The sequence below is a fragment of the Acartia tonsa genome, chromosome 9 (assembly GCF_053477335.1).
Source record: "Acartia tonsa isolate MP-2025a chromosome 9, ASM5347733v1, whole genome shotgun sequence".
Taxonomy (NCBI): domain Eukaryota; kingdom Metazoa; phylum Arthropoda; class Copepoda; order Calanoida; family Acartiidae; genus Acartia; species Acartia tonsa.
Window position 1 is genome coordinate 13852721 of NC_137268.1, and position 23010 is coordinate 13875730.

General features: G+C 30.9%; 6 protein-coding genes across 8 annotated transcripts in view; 1 reads left to right on the forward strand and 5 right to left on the reverse strand.

Moving 5' to 3' along the window:
- LOC145328262 (protein O-mannosyl-transferase Tmtc3-like) overlaps window positions 1-23010 on the forward strand; it is a 38750-nt gene that overhangs the window by 13060 nt on the left and 2680 nt on the right. Inside the window, exons 18-27 of the mRNA XM_080171878.1 lie at window positions 78-155; window positions 432-518; window positions 829-974; window positions 1318-1377; window positions 2394-2485; window positions 20739-20820; window positions 21169-21347; window positions 21725-21830; window positions 22268-22341; window positions 22696-22819. Of these exons, the coding sequence (XP_080028004.1) occupies window positions 78-155; window positions 432-518; window positions 829-974; window positions 1318-1377; window positions 2394-2485; window positions 20739-20820; window positions 21169-21347; window positions 21725-21830; window positions 22268-22341; window positions 22696-22819 (1028 nt within the window). The remainder of the gene's footprint in view (window positions 1-77; window positions 156-431; window positions 519-828; window positions 975-1317; window positions 1378-2393; window positions 2486-20738; window positions 20821-21168; window positions 21348-21724; window positions 21831-22267; window positions 22342-22695; window positions 22820-23010) is intronic.
- Window positions 3760-20333, reverse strand: LOC145328267 (gamma-glutamyl hydrolase-like). Of its 2 annotated transcripts, none has more exons than XM_080171888.1 (12): window positions 20195-20333; window positions 20025-20060; window positions 19910-19954; window positions 19528-19577; window positions 19347-19417; window positions 18970-19000; window positions 5661-5761; window positions 4648-4720; window positions 4291-4379; window positions 4171-4219; window positions 4070-4105; window positions 3760-3805 (listed from the first exon to the last, which is right to left on the reverse strand). In XM_080171888.1, the coding sequence occupies exons 1-9, from the start codon at window positions 20265-20267 to the stop codon at window positions 4317-4319; spliced, it is 543 nt and encodes a 180-aa protein (XP_080028014.1). In that variant the 5' UTR covers window positions 20268-20333; the 3' UTR covers window positions 3760-3805; window positions 4070-4105; window positions 4171-4219; window positions 4291-4316. The 2 variants fall into 2 exon arrangements, with proteins under 2 accessions (XP_080028014.1, XP_080028013.1); XM_080171887.1 differs by having other exon boundaries at window positions 19901-19954; window positions 20195-20320.
- Window positions 7622-13614, reverse strand: LOC145328264 (uncharacterized). Of its 2 annotated transcripts, XM_080171885.1 has the most exons (10): window positions 13495-13614; window positions 12581-13172; window positions 11651-12405; window positions 11412-11571; window positions 11139-11225; window positions 10503-10577; window positions 10279-10341; window positions 10024-10131; window positions 9584-9651; window positions 7622-7727 (listed from the first exon to the last, which is right to left on the reverse strand). In XM_080171885.1, the coding sequence occupies exons 1-10, from the start codon at window positions 13589-13591 to the stop codon at window positions 7705-7707; spliced, it is 2028 nt and encodes a 675-aa protein (XP_080028011.1). In that variant the 5' UTR covers window positions 13592-13614; the 3' UTR covers window positions 7622-7704. The 2 variants fall into 2 exon arrangements, with proteins under 2 accessions (XP_080028011.1, XP_080028010.1); XM_080171884.1 differs by lacking the exon at window positions 7622-7727 and having other exon boundaries at window positions 8961-9651.
- On the reverse strand, window positions 13702-15454 carry LOC145328268 (uncharacterized). Its single transcript, XM_080171889.1, has 3 exons — window positions 15299-15454; window positions 15082-15163; window positions 13702-13960 (listed from the first exon to the last, which is right to left on the reverse strand). Exons 1-3 carry the CDS (start codon window positions 15389-15391, stop codon window positions 13773-13775), a joined length of 363 nt encoding a protein of 120 aa, XP_080028015.1. The 5' UTR covers window positions 15392-15454; the 3' UTR covers window positions 13702-13772.
- LOC145328265 (uncharacterized) lies at window positions 15593-16943 on the reverse strand. Its single transcript, XM_080171886.1, has 2 exons — window positions 16189-16943; window positions 15593-15934 (listed from the first exon to the last, which is right to left on the reverse strand). The coding sequence occupies exons 1-2, from the start codon at window positions 16863-16865 to the stop codon at window positions 15715-15717; spliced, it is 897 nt and encodes a 298-aa protein (XP_080028012.1). The 5' UTR covers window positions 16866-16943; the 3' UTR covers window positions 15593-15714.
- On the reverse strand, window positions 17503-18884 carry LOC145328341 (uncharacterized). Its single transcript, XM_080171970.1, has 3 exons — window positions 18253-18884; window positions 17804-18041; window positions 17503-17606 (listed from the first exon to the last, which is right to left on the reverse strand). Exons 1-3 carry the CDS (start codon window positions 18292-18294, stop codon window positions 17503-17505), a joined length of 384 nt encoding a protein of 127 aa, XP_080028096.1. The 5' UTR covers window positions 18295-18884.

A 23010-nucleotide genomic window follows, 5' to 3' on the forward strand; every position in this document is an offset into this window, starting at 1 on the left:
AATAGGAAAGATAAAATAGAAATCAAAATACATGGTGAATGGTTTTTGTATATGACAATTATAATGTCTGTATTGTTGTCATCAGGATGCTTTACTGTTATACCAACAGGCAGCTATTGTACAATCTGATGATATTGGAGCACATATCAATATAGGTAAATCCTATTATATAAAGTAGTAAGGTTATTGTCTGAAGCTGAAGATTTTAATATCTACTAAAATTATTGATATCTACTTTTTGTAAAAGCTATTTATAGGTCCCAAGATAGTTTTAGGCCATTTTCTGTCCCTTCATTGAATGCAGATTTTCTAGATGCATAAGCTCATCATATTTTTTAATAAGAAAAATTATTAAACAGCTATCCCACTCTTAAATACGATTATCCCCATGTTATCAATTTAAACTTTTAGAAAGGACTTGTTTTTTTTAGGTCGAGCTTTAAATCATCTTGGACGGCCTGACGAAGCAGAGACAGCTTATAGAGCAGCCAAGCACCTTCTTCCAAGGGGTAAACCAGGTAAAGATTTTTATTATGGTGTTTTGTTGTATCTTAATGTAATTCATGTCATTTCTGCATTGCACATTGTGCAACCACTATTGGTGGGGGTATTTTTTTCAAAAGGTCATTTCTCTTATGAGTGTTGAAGGTACCCTCCCCTAAAATAGTTAAAAACCTTTCCTGGACCCATAAGAAGCTTCACTGTAAAGGAGAGCGAGAACTTATGCTACAGTCAGTTTTATTTATGAACTTAAAACACCTATCTACTTAGGTAATGTAATTAAACGGGACACAAAGCTTTATGATAAATAAAGTTCAATTTTTTTAGGTGAAAAATCCGTTGCCAGAATAGCCCCCAACTCTCTAAATTTGTTTCTGAACCTGGGCAACCTAATATCTCGGAACGAGAGTAGGCTGGAAGAGGCTGACAGACTGTACAGACAGGCCATTGCTATGCGCTCTGATTATATACAGGTATATGTATTAGTAAATATAACTCTTGCTTAGTACTTTAATATTATACAAGTTTTAATCTTGGCGACATTGACAAGAGTGTGATTTAACTAATATTTACTAGTTTTACAATGGATTTATTATTACTTGGATCTTAAAACAGTTTATCAAGTACTCTATTAAAGTGAAACTTGTAGCTGGCTAAAATAACGATCTCCCCTCTCCCCCTCCACATTCAACCTAAATTAATGATAATTTTTTCCCTGTCATAATATCCACCTATATTCTATATTCATTAGATTTACTTACAATAAAGTCGTAACTTTACTTATATTGATGAAACTTGAATTAGATCATATTTCAGGCCTACATAAACAGAGGGGACATTCTGATCAAAATGAATAAAACAGATGAAGCAATGGAGGTGCGTTTTTTCTGCCTTTTTGATTTTCTTCTTGCTTGTGAGCTTTAGAAATTTATTTTTAGACGGTTTATGCAGTTAGTATGTTTGTTTGCACTTTAAAAAAGCATTAGGTAGTTTTCATGGATGCTTAACTTATCTTATTTCTTTTTGATATTTACATTTCACATTTATCTATTTTGAATAAATCATAAAGCAGGGGTGTATATTCTACATGGGATCCCCTGCTCAGGGGGGGGGGGGAAATAAAAAATGAGTGGTTGGAGGGGAAAAAATGTAAAAATTAAGAAAACTGAAAACATTTTTTCCATTTCCCCCCCCCCCCCCCCCTCCTTGGTGAAAAAAAAACTAAAAAAATAAGTGGTAGGAGGTATAAAATAAATAAAATATAGAGTTCTTTGAATATTTTTCCGTTTTCCCCCTAATTGGTGAGAAAAAACTAGGAGGGGGGAAAAATAAAAAAATTTGTAGCAGGGGGAAAAAAAAATCTTCAGAATATATACCCCTGTCATAAAGAGGACTTAAAAAGTTAAGGTCTTGATGGCCTTGATAAAAACTTTAAAATGTATAACGAGTTTGAGATTATAAATCATCAAATGCCTTTGACACAAAAGTATACTCATTCGATGAGACTTCTATATTTTGAAAAAAGGGGTAGTAAATACCACAAATGTAAATAAAAGTTTGATTTTTGTTCTTATGCATTTTTCACCATTTGATCATAATTAGTAGTGTTATTTCATTATGCACTTTGAACTCAACAAAGCATTTGATGATATTTAATCAGAATTTCATAACAGTTCTTTTTGTACCACCATGGTTAACCTCATTTTTTTGTCGATAAAACTATATTAAACATGAACCTTGTATATTCACCAAAAAAATACTCAAATTTACAGCTGGTAGGACTAGGTGCTTAAAATCACTTGCCCTCAATCGTGCCTAGTCCCTTTAGTCAAAATATTAAAATAACATGTCAATGTTGTTTGAATAAACAATAAACATTTACTTATATTTAGGTGTATAAAGAAGCATTAAAGCATGACCCCGACAATCCAGATTTATATTACAACCTGGGAGTTGTTGCCATTGAGCAAGGCAACCCAAAACAAGGAAATTTTATCATCATATTCGTACAGCCGATTTTTGGAGGATTGTCTTGGTATATATCATATGTACTAAAGTAGCCAGAGAGAGAGAGGGGACATTGGACTGTTTATTACACTAATCCCTAGAGTTTTATAATATCATTTTCTTATTTGTTGGCTTCAGTTAATTTTGATTGGTTAATTTATTAAGTTAGGTGTTCAAACCACTAATTGTAGTCTACAGAAAGTTGCACATTAATTCAGTTTTTGGTTAAACCTATACCAAAGAGGCCTAAAGAAAAGAATTATAGATTATAAGATTATAAGTATAATTTAGAATAAAGTCTCAGTTAAAAACATTTGACAATATAAAAATGATTACAAGTTGTACAGACTTGCAGTGTTTCCAAAAACATACAACTGTTCAAATACTGAGAAAGGATAATCTCCAGAATATATTGGTGGCCAGTTGTATATCAGATGCTGTCTTTCAATCTCCCTAAATTTGATATATTTATGTAGTGGGGGTTTAATCAGGGAGGGATACAGTGTATACTATATACACATGTTTGATCATTTGTATGTTAAAAAAATTTTGGTACTTATAATCAATCTTGATAGATTGGTTCATGCTATCAGTGTCCAATCTTTTCAACCAATTTTTTTTTTCTACAGAAGGGGTAAATTGTATCATAATTGGGGATGTATTTTACATCAATCTTCCTTAAAATTCCGGGGTTTAATGTACAATTGAAAGACATTAAAATGATAAATTTGATATGTCTTTAAAGAAACAATCCTTTGATTTTTCGACTGGTTATGTTTAATAAAATAAAGTTTTATATTTGTTACCTGGATGGAAAAGTGTGGTTGCTTTTTCTTGCTTCTTGAATAAAGAAATCAGCAAAATAATTGGATACTCTAACTGCCTCTCTAGTTTAACATAAAAAAATAAACTGAAGAATATTTTGTATTTTAATTCTTATGCTTGTAGCCCTAATTCTCCAAAGTTAATGCGGCAGATACACATGGAGATGGTAATTAAATTAGGCACAGTTACAAATAACAAAATAGGATCTATTCCTAAAATTTATGAAATGTCCTACTAGGACCTAATATGCCAAGTCTCAATATTCTTAAAGAATGTCATAAATATGCCCCTTCTGAAAACATCATAAGTTCTATATCACCCCAGAAATTGATAAGAAATATTATTAATGATATAGGATCATAGACACATTAATTAAATTTAGCAATTACCTTGTATGTGGGATTGTTTTGGGAAGAGCAAATTCATAATTATTTTTCTCTGGATGAAATTGTACACCATAAAAAGGATAATTCTGGTAATAAAACACAAAAATTACTTAAAACCAAGGTAGGGAGGGGACAATGTGCTGTATATATTACACTGGTACTCAACATTTATAACAGTATTTTCTTATTTGTTGGTTAAAACCTAAAGTTCTTTCACGGGTTTTAATTGGTTGGTTCCAAAGTAATTGCGTCCAAAACTTTTTAAACAATAATTTAAATCTGAACAAGGGTTAATTTTGTTATCATCATTGTGATTATATATCAATTATCATATTATTGAGTTTGTTTACCTTTGCCTCCATCATTGAAATAAACTCCAAACCTTCCTAAGATACAAATTAAAACAAGTTAAAACATGCAACTATTGGAAATTCATATCTTAATTATTTACCTCATCCTGATTAGTTGAAATAACCTCCCAGAAATTATCCATACTGTTCCTGAAATTTTATTGTAATTAAGACCAACAAATAAATTTTATAATATTAATGAATATTTTCCGATTTCTTACTGAAGAAAGTTTTCAGGAGTTAGGCATCAATAATGATAGTTGGCAGTAACATTCTGATTTGCTAGGACATCCAATAAGTAAGAATCTGCCTTAAAAAAAGAATTTTTGATAATCTGAAAAATGTTACTTTGTTATAACTTAAAATTCCTTATTTTTAAATGAATTGAAAATAAAGGGTGTAGTTTTTTGTTTGCTCATTTGTGTTTAGGCTGCCTGTAGGGATTTGGCATTTAGGATCCCCCCCTTTAATATTTTCAATTTACTTCACAAATAAACAGGAAGAAGTTTGTCAGTGCTCGAAATGCACAGTGTGAAAAATCACCAGTATTTGATTAAACTTTCCATAAAATTTAATACCTCCTGTAATACTCTGCTGTTTTCAAATTCTTGAGTAGGAACTAACGGTAAAGCTAAATCATCAGCTTCGCATCTGAAATATTTTTTAAAAAAATTAAAATGATAAAATTCATACACTTTAACAGTTAATGTATTCTTTTCCTGTGTTGTTTTCAAATGCTATGCAAAATCAAAGCGTAATGATAATGTTGAGACTTATGGTCTATAGTTGTACATAAAGGGTAGATCTAACAACACTACAGTGGTGGAGTTATTTCCTGTCTCATATTTTAAACTTGTCCATAAGTGATGGTCCAAGACCAAATAATGTCCTGGGCTGCCATTTTACTGGTAAGAAATATATAAATGTTTTGCCCATGTGCAAGAAAGGAAGAAGTAAGTTGCGCTAAAAATCCGTAAAGGTGTGAGTTTTAAGGCTTAAAAATAGTAGTAGAACGAAAATATTCACTAAATATGTGTATTTCTTATTGAAAAGAACAAAAGACAATTTTTTTAAAGTTAATATAAATTTTTATCGTTCCAATACTGTATTTAACTTAAAACACACAACCTTTACGGATTTTTAGCGCAACCTACTCCTCCCTTTGTAGGACTATTTGAGAATCAAAATTGATGCAATGTACACGTTGTTGCTTAGTGCTAATTCAAGCAACTGATAATGTTTTGGCTTAAATTTGGAATCCTTATACTAAAGTAACAGGATGTCTGTGTGTTTGTACCGAAGGATCTCGCTTACCGCTGAACCGATCGGGTTCTCCTTAACAGGGTAGCTTCTCATAAGTCCCGGGAAGGTTTATAACTATTTTGGGGGAGGGTACCACCACCCACTCAGGATAAATCGCCCCTAGAAAAAAATTACCCCTCCCGAAAAAGAGACTTGAACAAAACATAAACCAATTATTTCTGTAATTAGATATTTTAAATAAAAAAAAACATTCAAAGTGCCACTAGAGGCCTCTAGGGGCGTAACCGCTAGTTAAATTTAGAAAGCAGGGGCAAAAGAACAAATTTACCTAATCAGATTGGGAAGCTTATCATTGGTTAAAAATGCCAATAGTTCAAATCCAAGACATGTTCCCCAGATTGGGAAGTAATCTCCTGATTCATAGGAGGTCTAAATTAAAGGGGGGGGGCGGAAGTGACACTTTTTGAAACCAATCACAAAAATAAAGGAACTCGGCCAAAAAATGAGTTACAGCCTTGTTTTTTTCGCACAACAATTTCTTTTATTTTGCTTGTTTAGGAACTGTGAAAAAATAACGTTGGAACCGCCGCCATCGCCCATTTATCGCCGTTTATCGCCGTTAAATTTTTTAATATGCTATCAAATGCTAATATACACATTGCTAAAGTCAAAGTTACATTAATTAAGATATTTCTCGCCTAAAAAAAAAAACCTGTTTCGTATCAAATAACGTTTTTTTTTATGTTCCATTACCAAAGTATGACATTACTTTATATGTTTCTGAACAGAAATTTTGTGTAAAAAAATTCATTGAGCTTTACATATTCTTTCAAATACTTTATTTTTTTTTAAGTTATATAAAGTATACACGAAACATCATTCCCTTTCCGTTAATTTAGACAATACGGCATATTTTCAAAGCTTTATGAGAATTAATTTAGGTCTTTCTGACAGGGTTAGCTATTTATAATCATCCTATCAATTTCAAACTTTTTACGATTACTTATGAAATATTTAGGTACAATTTAACAAATCCGAGCAATGAAAACTTTACTTGTTGATTATGCTTGTCAATGTTACATTATCTGTCTGATTGGTTGAGCTTTGCTTTTAATGATATTATCATTTTTGTCTATATCAAAAAGATTTACCCTTTTTAGAATAACCCACGGAGGAATGCCTTGGCCCATAAACAGGCGCAACTCATTAATATGCACAGGTAGGACTTCCAAATAAGGCCATGCAATTAAAGGGTTGGATGTCTATCGGGCAAATGAACGCTTTACATTGTAATTATAAGACGCGGATTATGTTTTAAGGTGCGTGATTCGTCTACAACCCAAAGGGCCCCCTAGAGGTCAACATATTTAGATTATGGAACTAAAATAATTTACACTTTGAAAACATTTAATATGAAAATATTTTCTTCCTTTGCATCATTTAAAAAATTAGTGTTAATAACATTTCGCTTCCATTTCAAAAGCCTGTATCTTCTTGTCATGCTGACTCATTCTTATTCCTAAAAAAAAGTTTCGTTTTAATTAACTATTTTCATAAAAGCTTGATATGCTAACTAAACTTAAAATACCATGCATCAAAACAAAAAAAAACTTTTATCTAAACATAACAAATAAAAACGACATAATTTCAAAAGTTTAAGATATAAAGATTGTTCAGAGATAATTAGCAATTATGGGACAATATCTACTTCAGAAGTAGTAGTACTTTAATTGTATGAAATGCTCTTGGAACTTATTTGAATCATCCCAGTATTTTCATATTTGATGATGAGTGCATTTTTTCTAATTGAAAGAGTTTTAATTTTTTTAACTTGATTACCAATGCACTAAGACTTTAAAATTATACTCTTGAGACAAAAACATCCTTTGAAGATGTAATACATTCATAAAATATTGAAACAAAACTTTTATTTGTGCCATACTCTTTATTATTTACTTTCTTATGCAATTATGATGTAAAAAGGAATTCTTGTGATCAATGCTTACAATTATTTCTATGAAATGGTATTTTAATCAATCACAAATAACTAATTTAAGGCGTTGTTATTTGTAAAAAGATTTTGTACAATTTTAGATAGTCGTAAAACCTAATCACACAAGAATCAAAACCTGCACTTCATAACGAATATAACATTAACAACACACTTCAAATCATGACGTAAGATATGTTAATACAACAAAAGTAAGTTTTGCGTGAATTTCTTCTTACCTAATTATACTTTAATTGGAATAATTATGTCAACAATGTTAGGTTTAAAATCCTTCATTAATTTGCTTCCACCCAGGTCTCCAAAAAGAAAAACATGCAATCCATGCATCCAATTTAAGCTTTTTCTGTCTTCTGTTGTCTCCTCAGCACAACATTTGTATAAAATCTAAAGAAAAACACAATTTACTTTCAAAAGCGTACAAAATCAAAGGACCTCATGCATCCAAAAAAAACCAGTTGTTTACAACACATTAATATATAGGTAAAACTCATTTTTTGAGGAAAACCCGTAGTCAAATCTTTTAATTTTAATCAATAACTTTATATTATGCATTATTACGTTATTTAAAATAGAAAAAAAATTACAGTTCTCTATTTTTTTTATTTTTTTTAACTATCCCTTTTATGAAACTCTTGTGATTTGTGTGATGAATGATTATCTCGAAATGGTAATTTGGGTAGACATATGAGGAACAAAGGCTATTATGAAAGTTATGTGAATAAATGTGACTCTTATGACACTCATTGGCACATAAGTTCGCTGTTCTGTTTTATATGTTTTTAAGCATGATAAAATTCGACTACTTAACTCTTTTGATGCACCTCGTGCAACTATCCTTTTTAGATAGTCATAAAACCTAATCACACAAGAATCAAAACCTGAACTTAATAAAGAATATAACAATGACATGACATTTTAAATCATGACATAAGACATATTAATACAATAAAAGTCAGGTGTGTGAATTCATTCTTACCTAATTATACTTTGATAGGACACTTCGGAATAATTATGTCAACATTGTTAGGATTAAAATCCTTCATTAATTTGCTTCCACACAGGTCTCAAAAAAAACTCATGCAATCCATGCATCCAATTTAAGCAGTCTCCTGTTGTCTCCTCTGCACAACATTTGTATAAAATCTAAAGAAAAACACCGTATACTTTCAAAAACGTTAAAAATCAAAGGACCTCATGCATCCAAAAAAAAAACAGTTGTTTACAACACATTAATAGATAAATAGGTAAAATAAAAAACAAAAAACAATTAAACTTAAACCATTTTATTATCAAAACAAAACATTTAACATTTTCATCATAATGAAATAGATTTGCACTTGATAGTTTGACCAAAAACTTCAGTCTTTTATTGTTAATAAACTTATTAAAAACTTATCACCTTACCAAACTTAATCTAACACAAATTATCTAGTTAATTACTATTCTATGGAAGTGCAATTCTATGTTAATCATCATTAATTAGTAATTCAATAACACACATAAAACCCTTTCTAACCCAGTTACCAGTTTTTAATTTTTAGTTTTAAGTAAAAAAAGCATTTGTAGAATAAAATAACTATGGAAGTCCTAAATAATCAACTTACCAAAATTAACCTAACCAATATTATCTAGGTAATTACTATAATGTGTTAGTGAAATTCAATACTATATTTATTAAATAAATATTTGTACAAAATACACACATAAAAAGCTTTCTACTGATATTAATTCTACATAAATTCTACAACAAAAATAAAAAAGCTTAGGTAATATTAGTAATAATTTATGTGAAAGCATGCATTTGAGGAAAACCAGCATAAAAGAAATATGAAGTTCAGAAATATTCTGATTAAACTTTTTCTGCTAGAAAGACTACATCTTTTTCAATATCGCCAATGTCAATTGGCTCAATTGGTTTTTCATCATCATTGAGGAACCAATTTTTTCCAATTTTTGATGCAGTAACATAATGACCAGATGAACAATTGGTACTATAAGAAAATATTCAATATTATTAAATAGATGATACAAATCTAATGAAAAAAAACCGAAAATTTAATCTGGCATTAATCGTAAATTAATGTAGCTCTACTTTTATTGTAATTCATCTATTTAATCTTATATTGAATATTTCCTTCTATGTAAAATGCAACATACAACATTATCATTTAAAACTAATCTAATATTATTTTTCAATCCATTAAAACAATTGCGATTTATTTGTATAAATCGAATACAACCTTTTTTCTCAATCATGTGTGCTTGACAGGTGGCCTTGCAATCTTTGCATTTAACGTTGAATGGTGTTCTAAATATATAGACTAGATGCTAATTGATCACAACAATCTCCTTAACAAATTTCAGTTTTCCTATGGACGAAAGGAAAAAGTGGGTTTTAGAGTATTTTAGAAAGGGTTTTGTTGTCAAAATGTTAGAGTGAAACAATAGAGGGGGAAGGGGTTAAATTACACCGTTGACCCTGTGCAGACTTTCAATTAGGTGTTAAATATCAGCCAATAGCATCGTAAATATTAACACAGCCAAGTTGCTACAAAATAGCAGAAATCAGATGAAAAAGGTCCCCAAGACAGGGGCCAGGTAGTTATTTCGGTTATACACCTATTCTTGTTACATTTATTGTCAGAATGATTACTAGGTAAGTAATTAAAAGTATTAGAACCTGATAAATTCGTTAAACAAATCATCCAAGAGAACTGATGAAGTTTCCTCATGTGCTGATACATCCAGAATGGGTAACTCACTACTTGCTATTCCTTCATGGAGATCCCTAAAATATAAAATATTTGTTTTAAAAATTAACAAAAAAAAATATGATGAGATTGAAAACAGACAGACTAACCAAACAATAGATTATACCTATTCTGTCATTATTACATATGGATGCACAAAGAGATATTTTGATATATAAACCTACATTGTTTCTTCTGATCCACACTGGCATCTTGCAACCGCAGGATATGATGATAGGGCACTTAATCTTAATAAAAAGAACAATTTATGGTAATATATTTTTTTAAAGATAAAAAAGGGCCACATAAATAGATTTAAAACCAATATAAGGGTGTAGATTATTTAATTCTTTTGTAGCATAGAATGTATTGCATGTCCACCATAGCAATTATATACTTTAATTATTACCTTAGATACTTTTTATACCGGGATAAAATGGCTGATAATAACTCGCAAGGGTCATGCTGTAGGTTGGTTTGAAACCTGTAAAAATCATTACTTTTAGATTTTCTCTGTAATATATAAACATCAAAAAGAGACTTTCAATGTGTTTTCCTATGTGTATATATTTAACGTTGCTTTATAGAACAGATTTTTGGCGTAAATCACATTAGAATGGAACTTCCTATTTAAGGGACAGTAGTGTGTTTCTGGCCATATTTGCTAAATAACAATCATTACCTTTCCTTCCCTGTTTTCAACGTGTTTTACTATTATACCTTATGTGTATATATTTAACTTTGCTTTATTGAACAGATTTTTGGCGTAAATCACATGAGAATGGCATTTCCTATTAAAAGCACATTAGTGTGTTTCTGTCCATATTTGCTAAATAATGATCTTTACCTTTCCTTCCCTGTTTTCAACGTGTTGTACTATTAAACTTTATGTGTCATTGTGTATATATTTAACGTTGCTTTATTGAACAGATTTTTGAGTAAATCATATGAGAATGGCATTTCCTTTTAAAGTGTGTTTCTGGCCATATTTGCTAAATAACAATCATTTCCCTTCATTCCCTTGAAATAATAAAGTTGTTCTTACCTAACATGGGCGAGGCTATTCCAGGACTCTATGAACAATTTGCATGAAAAACTGTTCCCGCTCGTCGGAAGTGATAACAATATAGCTCTAAAAAATATATTCAATATTTACTTTAATAGTGTGGATAATTAACTAAGGTAATGATATAGCATTTCCTAGGCAGAATTATTTGATTTACTAAGCTTGATTTTGTAGCAAAAATTTATCAAACAAATAGACTTTATTTTTGAAAAACTTATTGTAACCTAAGTAAGTTAAGTTGATTATTTGTACCTTAGTAAGGACAAAGGATAATCCGCAGCTCCCATCAGCTCCTCTTTAAACACATTTAAAAATGTGACACGATGTAATAGAAAAATCAACGAATTAAGATAACAGAAAAGACTTCTGTTTTGCAGGCCCTTTTGCAGGGAGTCTCTATTCCAATCCAAGACTAAAATATAATAGTAATTATACAAGTGATAAAATATGCAAAGAAATATAATAAATCAATTTCAATGTATGTAACAAACCTGGATTGTCAGATTTTGGGGGTATAAACAAATGTGGTCTTCTTTTTACTTTCTTCGCCATATATTTCTCAATGTTAGATCCTGTTTGGCCATAATATGATGATCCGGATGATACCTGTGACATCTTTGATTTAGTTTGAGAGCTTGAAACTGTAGATGAAATACTTGAAAATTTAGTAGCAAACCGAATTGATGAATCTTGTGATGGAATTTTATTAAGTGATTCTTGGGTTGAAAACTGAAACATTGATTCTTGTGAGGGATGTGTGATGGATGAATCTGAAACATTTCCTTCTATTGGTGAAGACATTGAAACTGTTATTTGTGAAGAAATTGGCACATCACAATTCTCTGTCAATACAGGAGTGTCTAACATAGAAACATCGCTGCTTTCATTCTCAGACGTACTGGTAAAAGAGTACTGAGTTGATGCCGTTTCTCCTGAAGCATCTGACACTGGATGAATATCACCAGTATTAAACTGACTGAGAAATTTAGTAGGATTTGTAAATTTACAATTTTTACGCTTTTCTTCACAGGTTTTTTCTTTGCAATTATATAATTGGTAAACTCTTTTGTTTACCTGGGTTTGAACGGATTCTGATGGGTGCAAAATTTGCAAAAATTTGTTTTTAATTGTGATAATCCGAACACCTTTATTATAATTCTTTAACAGAAACCACGGGCAAGATCCAATTAATAATAACAGACCGATATGACAACAAGCAGAAATTCCGCCTGAGATGGTAGGACACCTGTAATAGATAAATATTTCACTGATTTACATATAATGAAATAATAGGGAAATGGACCAGAATCAACAAAAACAAATTATTTTAATGAGATATGCCAATTAATTTTGCGGGAAATTCCTATTCAAAAACTGCATGGTTGAAAACTAAAATCATATAAAAATGAGAAAAAACATACTTGTAACAGTGTATAGCCCCTATCCGTTTAAAAACATCACTGCAATTTAACGGATTCGGTTCTTCTTTTTCTAGAATGAATATGACTGGATTCCTGGTATTTGATGGTTGAGAGTCGCTCTTATTGCTTGGTGGACATTTTATTTGAACTGCATAACCTTTCCCTGGCCAGGCAGGAAGTAACCCTTCTTTTTCTTTTTCTATGTAACTTTCAGGTGCGCTTTCTATTTTCAACACTGCAACTGTTACATCATTGTTCGCACTTGTTAAAAGATTTTTGTATTCCTCAAAAGTTGCTATCTCATCTGGATCCATTCTGTCAACCTCTTTTCTCCTTAAATTGCTGGCAACCTTGAGACCTTTTTTTAAAGCATGGATGGATGATGTAACTTCGTATATCTGTTGAAATGTATCTTCTGTAAGTTTGGGAAAGAGATATTTTTCTTGTAGAACCTTGTAGTGTTCAACCTTTTTCCATCCTCTCATTTTAGTAACATTAACATGAATTAACCAATTTTCATTGTTAAAATTCGAGAGTATTTGACGTGCTTTCTCCTCCTTTTGGTCTTGTCTAAGAAAATTTACTCCGAAACCTATTTTTTAATAGATATATAACTTTTTGGTTTAGTTTTGTGCATATATAAGAACAATATCTCTAAGAGAGTATAGGGCTAGGTATGGCTGTACATCCACAAAACATCCAAACTATAATATACAGAAAAAAAACATTTGATTGTAAGAACTTTGTCTGGAAGTCTCAGCAGCATATTAAAGATTTGCAGTTAAATGGTCTTAATATGCAAATTTGGATATCTTTAGTCATGATACTGCTTGGGCTTAGAAAAATAAAGAAAGATAAAGCATGCATAAATCACAAGATGTTTTTAATTGTATAGTTAATAAATATCTATTTGCCTGGATGCTCAATATTGTTTAAAGAAAATACTGTTGTCACAATGCCAGTTAGTCGACTAACTTTAAGTTTGGCGTCTTTAAAAAGTGGTTCCAACATTGAGAGTGGCTGCTTTGTTTTTATAATCTAATTAAAATAATATAAGTATTTTTTTTTCCAAATAAAAGTAAATTTTTTTTTGAACATCTAAAGGTCCTGTTGCTTTAAATCAAACCAATTCAGTCTAGAACAGTAAGGAACTAATATATAAAAGTATTAATGTAAGACAAGAAATAATAATTTAAATACTTATAAATTCCTGGTATTTCTGTTGTACAGCTGAATGAAGATTTTCGTTTTTTGCTCTGAAGATTCTCGCAAATTTTATAGTATTTTGAGACACAGTGATCTTCTTTGGGTCAAACTCTACTTTCCTCATGGTCTTAGTTGTTTGGTCAACCTCCAGTAAATATTCCTCTGGTTTAGTACCTAGAACAACAATAGACTTAATAGCGATAGAACTAAACAGTAAAGGTTAATGTAGAAAAGCCATTTAAATGTGATCTATTTTATCAATCCTTTAGACTTAATAGCACCAGAACTAAACAGTAAAGGTTAATATAGAAAAGCCATTTAAATGTGATTTATGTAATCAATCTTTTAGACTTAATAGCACCAGAACTAAACAGTAAAGGTTAATGTACAAAAGCCATTTAAATGTGATTTATGTAATCAATCTTTTATGCTTAATAGCACCAGAACTAAACAGTAAAGGTTAATATAGAAAAGCCATATAAATGTGATTTATGTATTCAATCCTTTAGACTTAATAGCACCAGAACTAAACAGTAAAGGTTAATATACAAAAGCCATTTAAATGTGATTTATGTAATCAATCTTTTTGACTTAATAGCGTTAGCGCTAAATGGTAAAGGCTAATATACAAAAGCCATTTAAATGTGATTTATGTAATCAATCTTTTAGACTTAATAGCGTTAGCGCTAAACAGTAAAGGCTAATATACAAAAGCCATTTAAATGTGATTTATGTAATCAATCTTTTTGACTTAATAGCGTTAGCGCTAAACAGTAAAGGCTAATATACAAAAGTAAAGGTAAAGTGTACATTTACATGTGATATATGTGTAAAAGGTTAATGTACAAAAGCCATTTAAATGTGATTTATGTAATCAATCTTTTATGCTTAATAGCACCAGAACTAAACAGTAAAGTTTAATATAGAAAAGCCATTTAAATGTGATTTATGTAATCAATCCTTTAGACTTAATAGCACCAGAACTAAACAGTAAAGGCTAATATACAAAAGCCATTTAAATGTGATTTATGTAATCAATCTTTTAGACTTAATAGCGTTAGCGCTAAACAGTAAAGGCTAATATACAAAAGTAAAGGTAAAGTGTACATTTACATGTGATATATGTGTAAATTCTTTCCCTATAACAATTAAAAAAACACACACCTAATAATCTAAAAGTGTACATTTACATGTGATAATGTGTGAAAACAATATAATGACCATTTAAAAGCAACACATGAGAATCCAGGTATAGTGTAAAGTACCTAGTAGTGTATATTATCAAACCAACTTACCTAAGAACACTGCTCCAACCTCATCTATCAAAGTTTTTAAATCCTTGAAAATTTCAGGAGGTAATTTTAACTTTCCGACGTACTGTGAATAAAAGAATATTTAAAACCTTGATGAGAATGACAATATGAAAACAATAAACAGAAAACCAACCCCTGTATTAAATATTATCAAGAGAATATAAAATCAAATTAGTTATATGTTTTTAATTATTCTTTCCTGGAATCCAGCATCAGCTACTAAAATGACAAAGTGTTTTGAACTACCCGTTAAAAGTTTTTTTAACGCAGGGTCTTTATTAATTTCTTGCATCTGTAAAGCATGCCCAATCAGTACTGCATCTCCACTTGCAGGGCTTTGACTAGTACAGCATGGAAGGAGACAAACTACCTAAATTATCATAAGTGATTTTAAAGTTCTAAAGAATATTACTATTGCATTTAATTAACTTCTTGTGATTTTGAGCAACAATGAAATAAGTATATATAAAGTTTAAGTTCTAAAGAATATTACTATTGCATTTAATTAACTTCTTGTGATTTTAATATTTCAAAGCAACAATGAAATAAGTATATATAAAGTTTCTATCATTTTTGAGAAAAAAAAATAAAGCTGGTTATTACTTATTACTTAATTTACCTACATTTGAAAACAAAACAAAAACTAATTACCTTTGGGTGTAGTGTTGAAAACGCCATTACTTTAACACAATGGCCTCCAGCATGTGGGAAATATAACATTTTCTGTAGCTGTGGATCAGATGATACATCTATGGGTACATATGTCGAATCCACCTGCAAGACTACTCCTTTTCTACCTCTACCAGTAGGGTCCTCAATGGCATCAGTAAGAGTCCTAATAATTGAAATGATATCACAAAATGTTAAAACTGTATAGCTTTGAAAAATCATTGGAAGCATAAATCACAAAAATAACGTTTTACATTAGTTTTTGAAAATGAATAATTAAAAAATGTAGCACAACTTAAAGTTTTGGCAATCGTTTTTGATGAAAATATTATATCTTCAACGGATACATATATCACAAGAGTATATATATTCAAGTCTTGATATTTTGAAAATATAATTTTTCAAGTAAATAATCTTTACCTGAAGTAAATGTCAGTACTATTGTAGGCATCTCCCAAAACCTTTTCAATCATTTGCCTGCTATCCTCTAATAAAAAGTTTGGAATGTTTACTTCATTCAGGTAGTATAGGCGGAGAAAATTCCAGAAAATATCTCGCCCTGTTGTTGTTGGAATCCCGAAAACTGCGCTTATTTCATCCTGGGTCCAACAGCTAGCTAGCCTTAACCGAAATAAAAACGATTTGCTGTACATGTTTAGGTCATCCTCTTTACAATATTTAAGGTTTGAACGGAGCTGTGAGGTAAACTTTAAAAATTGTGGTTTTGTTGTGTGGATTAGTGCTTGGAAGTCTGAGTTGCTTAGTTTTTCTGGATTTAAAAAAAGGTTTCTGTATTTTCTAATGTTTGGATGTATTGTTTTCGTTGAATCAAACTCTGAATATGGTCTATTACTTTGAACACTTGAATTACTGTTTGCTGGCGGTGAAATAAAACGTCCCTCCTCCTCATCCCATACTGAATCTACCTCCATGTTTACTACGCTCACAAGCTCCGAGGGTGTCAACAAATCCTGAGTCACTTGCTCCTCCACAACTATTTCATCTTCATTGTTTCTTGGTTTGATGGTATCTTTGTCAATTGTCTCATTCTTTTTTTTGGTAATAATGAAGCAGCTCTCCGTTTCCTTTAACACCATTCTATGTCTTTTTAATAATCTATTGCTTGGTTTTGTAAATTTTGGTCCAATGAAAGAAGAAAATGAGTTTGTTTGAATAATTTGAATGAATTTAGGTAATATTATATTTTTCCTTACTTTTAAGTATTTCTTTATTGCTTTGATATTGTTTCTATTGTAGTATTTAATATTTTGACCCATATTTTGTTGTTTTTTAAAGAGGAGAGGATATGTATTGGAGACTGCCATGTCTGATATGTCGCAAAAATCAATTTTATGTACAGGTGCTAGAGTATTTAGTATTTCTTCGGCATATCTGTCATTGTTGTGTGCGTGTAATTTCCTGTAGTAACTTATTGGTGTTTCATCATCCTTTTTCCACTGGCACCTGTCATTGTGTTTGAACTTAATACTTTTTTCAGATACTTCTTCTCCACACTGATGGCAATGAGAAAAATCCTTCATTTTTAAAATGAACTTGGCCCCTAAAACATTTGAATTAACTAAAACAATGAAAACAAAATAAAATCTGATAAATATTGCAAAGTTACGCAAAATTAGATATTGATAGACTAACATACATCATACTTATTTGAAAGATAGACATCAAATAACTGCATTAAAGGACAGTAATATATTATGTTATCATTAATAATAATTAAATTACAACTTTAAGAATTACTTGTACAAAAAACTTGTCTACATCTTGAAAAGTAAAATTTTCATTTTCCTCGGGAACAGGTGAAGCAAGACTCTCATTTGCTAAACATTAAAATAATAGGTATGTTATGAAAACAATTAAAATAACTAATGAAACTTTATTTTCCATTTTTAAAATATTTTGTAGGCAGCAAATCTACTCTAAAACTAAAACCCTTTTTAATGTACTTTGCTACTTGTGAATGCTGTTTTCCTTATTTCAAAGTATGCAAATAATTCTGGTAGTATAATGCATTTACCTGGCTTTGAACATGAGATGAATTTTTTATGGTTTTCCAAGTTCCATTTTGCTGAAAAAGTTTTCTGACACTTTTCACATTTGAATTGTGAATTGGCTGTTGCTGGATTCCTTTTTTGTTTGTTGTTGGATTTACACAAACTTCGGTTGTGGTGTTGCTTGAGTCGTGAAGGAAAGCAGAAGCCACGGCCACACTCTTCACACTTTAGGCTGCGCTGGACATGTAAATCATACGCCTCCTTAATAAAAGAAAACTTGATTATTTTTAAGAAATGAACATAGATAAATAATTACATATCAATAGTATAAAATAAAAACCCTTGGTGGAAAATCTTACACCTCAGTATAGAGTAATAATTGAACAATGACATAAGCTACAAGAATTAGTTTTTACTTTGTTATGTAACCTTATTGTAAAAATATCAATAAAAACTTTAAAACGATTAAAACCTGGTTTTGAAATGTTCTCTTGCATTCAATAGTGCACTTCATTTTGTATTTGACACCGCTTCATAAACATTTAGCAAAAATCATCTCGCATTTGTATCTGAAAATTCTTAGCAGATCAATTTTTTCAAAAGTTGATAAGAAAATATTTTAAAATAGCACTGATCTGTAAGAATTTTCCTCGAGGTACTTTTCATGGAAGTTTTTTTCAAGAATACAGCCGAAAACCATACCATTTATGAAATCATACTTCTCTTCTCTCTCTACCACACTTCTCTTCTCCTGCATTAGCAGCCTTCCACTTTCCTGCCGTTCCTTATATTTGCACTTAACACTTGCGATTTTTTTTGACATGTATGAAATATTACAAGTGTCAAGGGTAAATATGAGGGAAATTTTTATAAAAAAAGTTTATCTCAGATGATTGAAAATTGTCTAATTTGGCGAGAAAAGGCAAAAAAAATTTCGGCGGGAAACGGCGGTTTTCGGCGGTTCCGCCGCCGTTTCTTCACAGTTCCATATTGTACCCCTATAAAGGAACTGCCATGCAAAATGTCAGACCTGTAACTCTTTTTTTAGTTGAGTTCCTTTGGTTTTTAGTTTTGGTTTCAAAAAGTGTCACTTTCGCCCCCCCCCCCTTTGATCAGTAATTATATGTAAGAAATTGTTCAGTTATTTCTAAAAAATACAAAAGAACAGAAATCAGAAAAGTATAGTTACCATAGCTAGATCCATCATTAGTTTAGCAACTCTAAAACACAACAATTTAATGTAAAAGAAAAAGATAATTTCTACTAATCTAACTAGCATAGCTTTTATAGAAATTGTAATCAAACTGTGACAGTTAGCTTAAAATATCTCTCAAATAAATCTGTAAATATAGATGTATAACCAGACGACTACATGGATTTCCCTGTTGGGGACCTTTATTGTCTGCTAGCAAATTGCTTTCTGCTCTTTTGTAGCAGCTTGACTTCCAATTGAAAGTCGGTACATGGTCTTCAGGAACGGGACATACAGTTATTTAACCCCTTCCCCCATCTATTGTTTTTCTCTAATACATCTGACATAAGATAGTGTAATCTAACAAAATTTACCTGGAATAAGGTGATGTGTCCAGGGAGACTCCTCCTCCGGGAATTAACAGTCCATTGATATATTGAAACAACTTAAATGAAGGTTAACTTATTTATGGGAGAGTGTAATTCAACTATAAGAAATAAGTTTTCATCAGTTTTAATCAGAAATATGCATTTCATATAATCTTATGTAGATTACCTCTTCAAAATCTTGATTGCTGTCTACAATGATTGGTACAGCCCTAGCACCTGTTTGATTTTAATAACAGAGTTCATGTTTTGTTGAATTACTAATAAGTAGTTTTAACAAAGTTGACGTCATCTATAAGTAGCGTAACACGAAAAATCATGGATGTAAATACGGATCAAGTGATTTAAAGAGCCAATATTCAGAAGCCATAAATCAAGAATATAAATTTATAAGGAGAAATTCGCAATCTCAAATTAGTATCAGTCGTCTATCCTGAATAGCACCTGAGAAAATCACATTTTTGCCTAATTAGCGCTGCTGACTGTTAGACGGTCAGACAGGCAGATTGAATTATAAAGTAGCTGGATACCAAAAAGCATACTGAATCCACCTGCTGCTTCTATCCATTTCACATAGCTGCTAGCAATATAAGTCACTTAAAATTAAGAAAATATTAATATTTAATAACTTTTGAATAAAATTCTGTTAAAAAAAAGTAAAATTACCCTCAAGCCCAGGAATAAGTTCTTGGCTTAATATTCCTGAATAATAAAAATATCACTTTTTGGGTAAAAAAGTTCACTTAAAATAATTGATTGACATCTTATAGGTCATACAATTGACTTTGTCAAGAAGGCCTTGCCTACTTACTTTTTATGATAAAATTAAAGTTTACCTATTATTGGTCTATCATTTAATCCATTAACTAAGGGAATCATTAATAACAAATATTTTTCAAAAATAAACATAATTTTGTCTGGGATAGAAAATAATTTACAACTAGCAATTTTTTATAATGACTGAGTAAGATAAACAAATAGTTATCTTTAGATTATATAAAAATATTTGTGCATATAATTATAAAATAAATAAGGAAATCAAATAAAATGTCTTAGACTTTGAACTCTATGAACTTCACAAAAGCTTCAAAATCTATCCTCACTTTTGTTTAAGGATTATTAGTGAAAGACTCACCAACCAAAGAGGTGAGGAGGTGGTAGAAAAATAGCCTCAAACCTTCCCAAGGCTTAAATCTAGAAATAAAATGGCATTAAACCATCCAGGTGCATATGTGAAGCTTCCATAAAAAAAGAGAACGAAATCAGATTAGTATTAATTGAAAGATTCTGACAAAAGCAATTTTTATCTTAAATAATAGGATTGGAACCAAAGGATAGAAAAATATGTAAACAAAAATATGCTGATAAAATTGATTGATCAGGTCTACAGTACATGAATACAGCCCTACGGTTAAACCCAACCCATACAGAAGCTCTACTTAATAGTGCTATTTTAATTCAGGTATATTTGTTTGTATTTTCTTTATGCATAACTTGCAGTAAAATATTGATCGAAAGATAGACGGACCGACTAATACATAAGGTTTCTTTAGTCTTTAAAAGTGCAAGTTTGTCATTCTAAATTAACCCTTAACAGTCGGGAACCCTTGCAAACCTGTTTTGGTCATGGTAAGAGGGGTTGGTCCCCCTTCTCTATTCATATTTAATTCATATTATTTCAGTCATATTTTGCTTCCTTTTGTCTTTTATTAAGTAACCATTTTTTAGGTTATTTTTTACTTGAAAACTTCAAAATGCTATATTTCTTACCCCCGTCTGTAAGGGTTGATGTATTATCTTTTTTTATCAGGAGCTGAAACAAGTTGAGAATCACCAAGTGGCAATTGACCGTCTGCTGTCGCTGGTGAGCCTGCAGCCAGACAATGAGAAGGCCTACTTCAACCTTGGTATGATCACCATGGACGAGGGATGGACCTGGGAGTCGGAGTATTGGTTTAAAAAAGCCATAGAGATTGTCCCTGATTTTAGGTAGGAAAAAAATACTAGGACATTTTCTACCATTATAAAGTCACGTGTTTGACATCTATTGAAGGAGGATAGATTACACTTGTACCCAAAGTTTTACAAACATGTCTCTGATATAAAAACTTTGGATATTTTTATTGAATTTAGATTTTTTTTTCCAAACCTGTTGTGACTAAACCTTTTTAACCAATGATTTATATCATTCTTAATCATCATCGGGGAAGGAATGACCATGAATTTACCGCCCATTTTGTCTTATTCCTGAAACCATAACACAATAATAAGAGAAGAACGTTATTATAGTTTCCAACTTTTGCTTTAAGATAATTATTCCTTTCATCTAGATTGAGAAAAAAAAAAATAACGTATCTTATTTTCAGGGGAGCTTTGTTTAACCTGGCCCTGTTATTAACAGATCAGCACAGGCCCATGGACGCAGTTCCTTACCTTAAAACCCTCCTTGGCTTCTATCCAAATCATACTAAGGTAATAAAGATTAAACATTAAGTTTCACAATCATAATTGAAAAGTATTAATAGTTGTTTATCGCATGGTATTATATTATAGACAGCTTTCCGCGGATATTTAATTTTAAATTTATGATTAGTACTAAGTTTTTAAGCTCCGAGGGCTAACCCAACTGGTTTTAATTCCATGATTTTTTTTTTCACTACTTGTAAAAATTGTCTGTAATACGATGCTATAAATGAGTTTTTAGTATGGCTGAGAACCGGTTTTAATCAAGCGGTTATTAATCGGTTTCGAAGCCATACTGAAAAAAGAAAGACAATTTACTGAGAAAAAGTCATTACATGCATTGCAATTTATTTGAATTGCTTTGAAATTACCTACCTATACTTTTAAAAGTTTATAAACATGTAGCGTTTTAAAATTAGGTAGTTAATTTATATTTTTATATTCAGGGATTGATTTTGTTGGGTGACATATACACGAATATTGTCAAAGATTTGGACCAAGCTGAAGAAATGTACAAAAGGTAGGTTAACAAAAGTTTTGAAATTTCAAATGTTTGTATTTTCATTTTGTCATAATCTATCTAGTATATTGAGGACTAAGAAAGAACTCTTCAATCCCCTCCCCCCCCCCCCCCCCCTCCACTCTCTTATTTCTTAAATAGATAAGTTTAAAACAATGGGTGTGTGGTTTTTTTTCTATGCTTAACCTATGCAAAGGCCCTAATGATGCAGGATTACCCAGAACCCAATATAAACACAGCTAACCTGATATAAAGGCAAGCAAACGTTAACTACTCTTTATTTTCAGTTAATTTTAAAATAAGTTTAGGGGAGGCTCTATAGAAAAATAATTAGGAAACATATTTTGTTTTCAGAATCTTAACAGTAACACCTGACCACGTACAAGCTAAACACAACCTGTGTGTTCTGGAGGTTGAAAGAGATAACCTGGAGGGCGCAGAAATATGCTTTCAGGCTTTAGCTGATCAAGCTCCTAAAGTAAGTATTATTTCAAATGATATTATTGTTTTTTAATCTATAGAAATGCAGTAATCTTGAGGCTTAACGCCATGGGCGATAAATTGATGTGCAACCCCAATGATAATAGGCAATTACCCCTTTCTAAAGTATTGATGAAGTATTACACTTATGATTATAAACCTTCTCTGGACTTATGAGAAGCTACATTA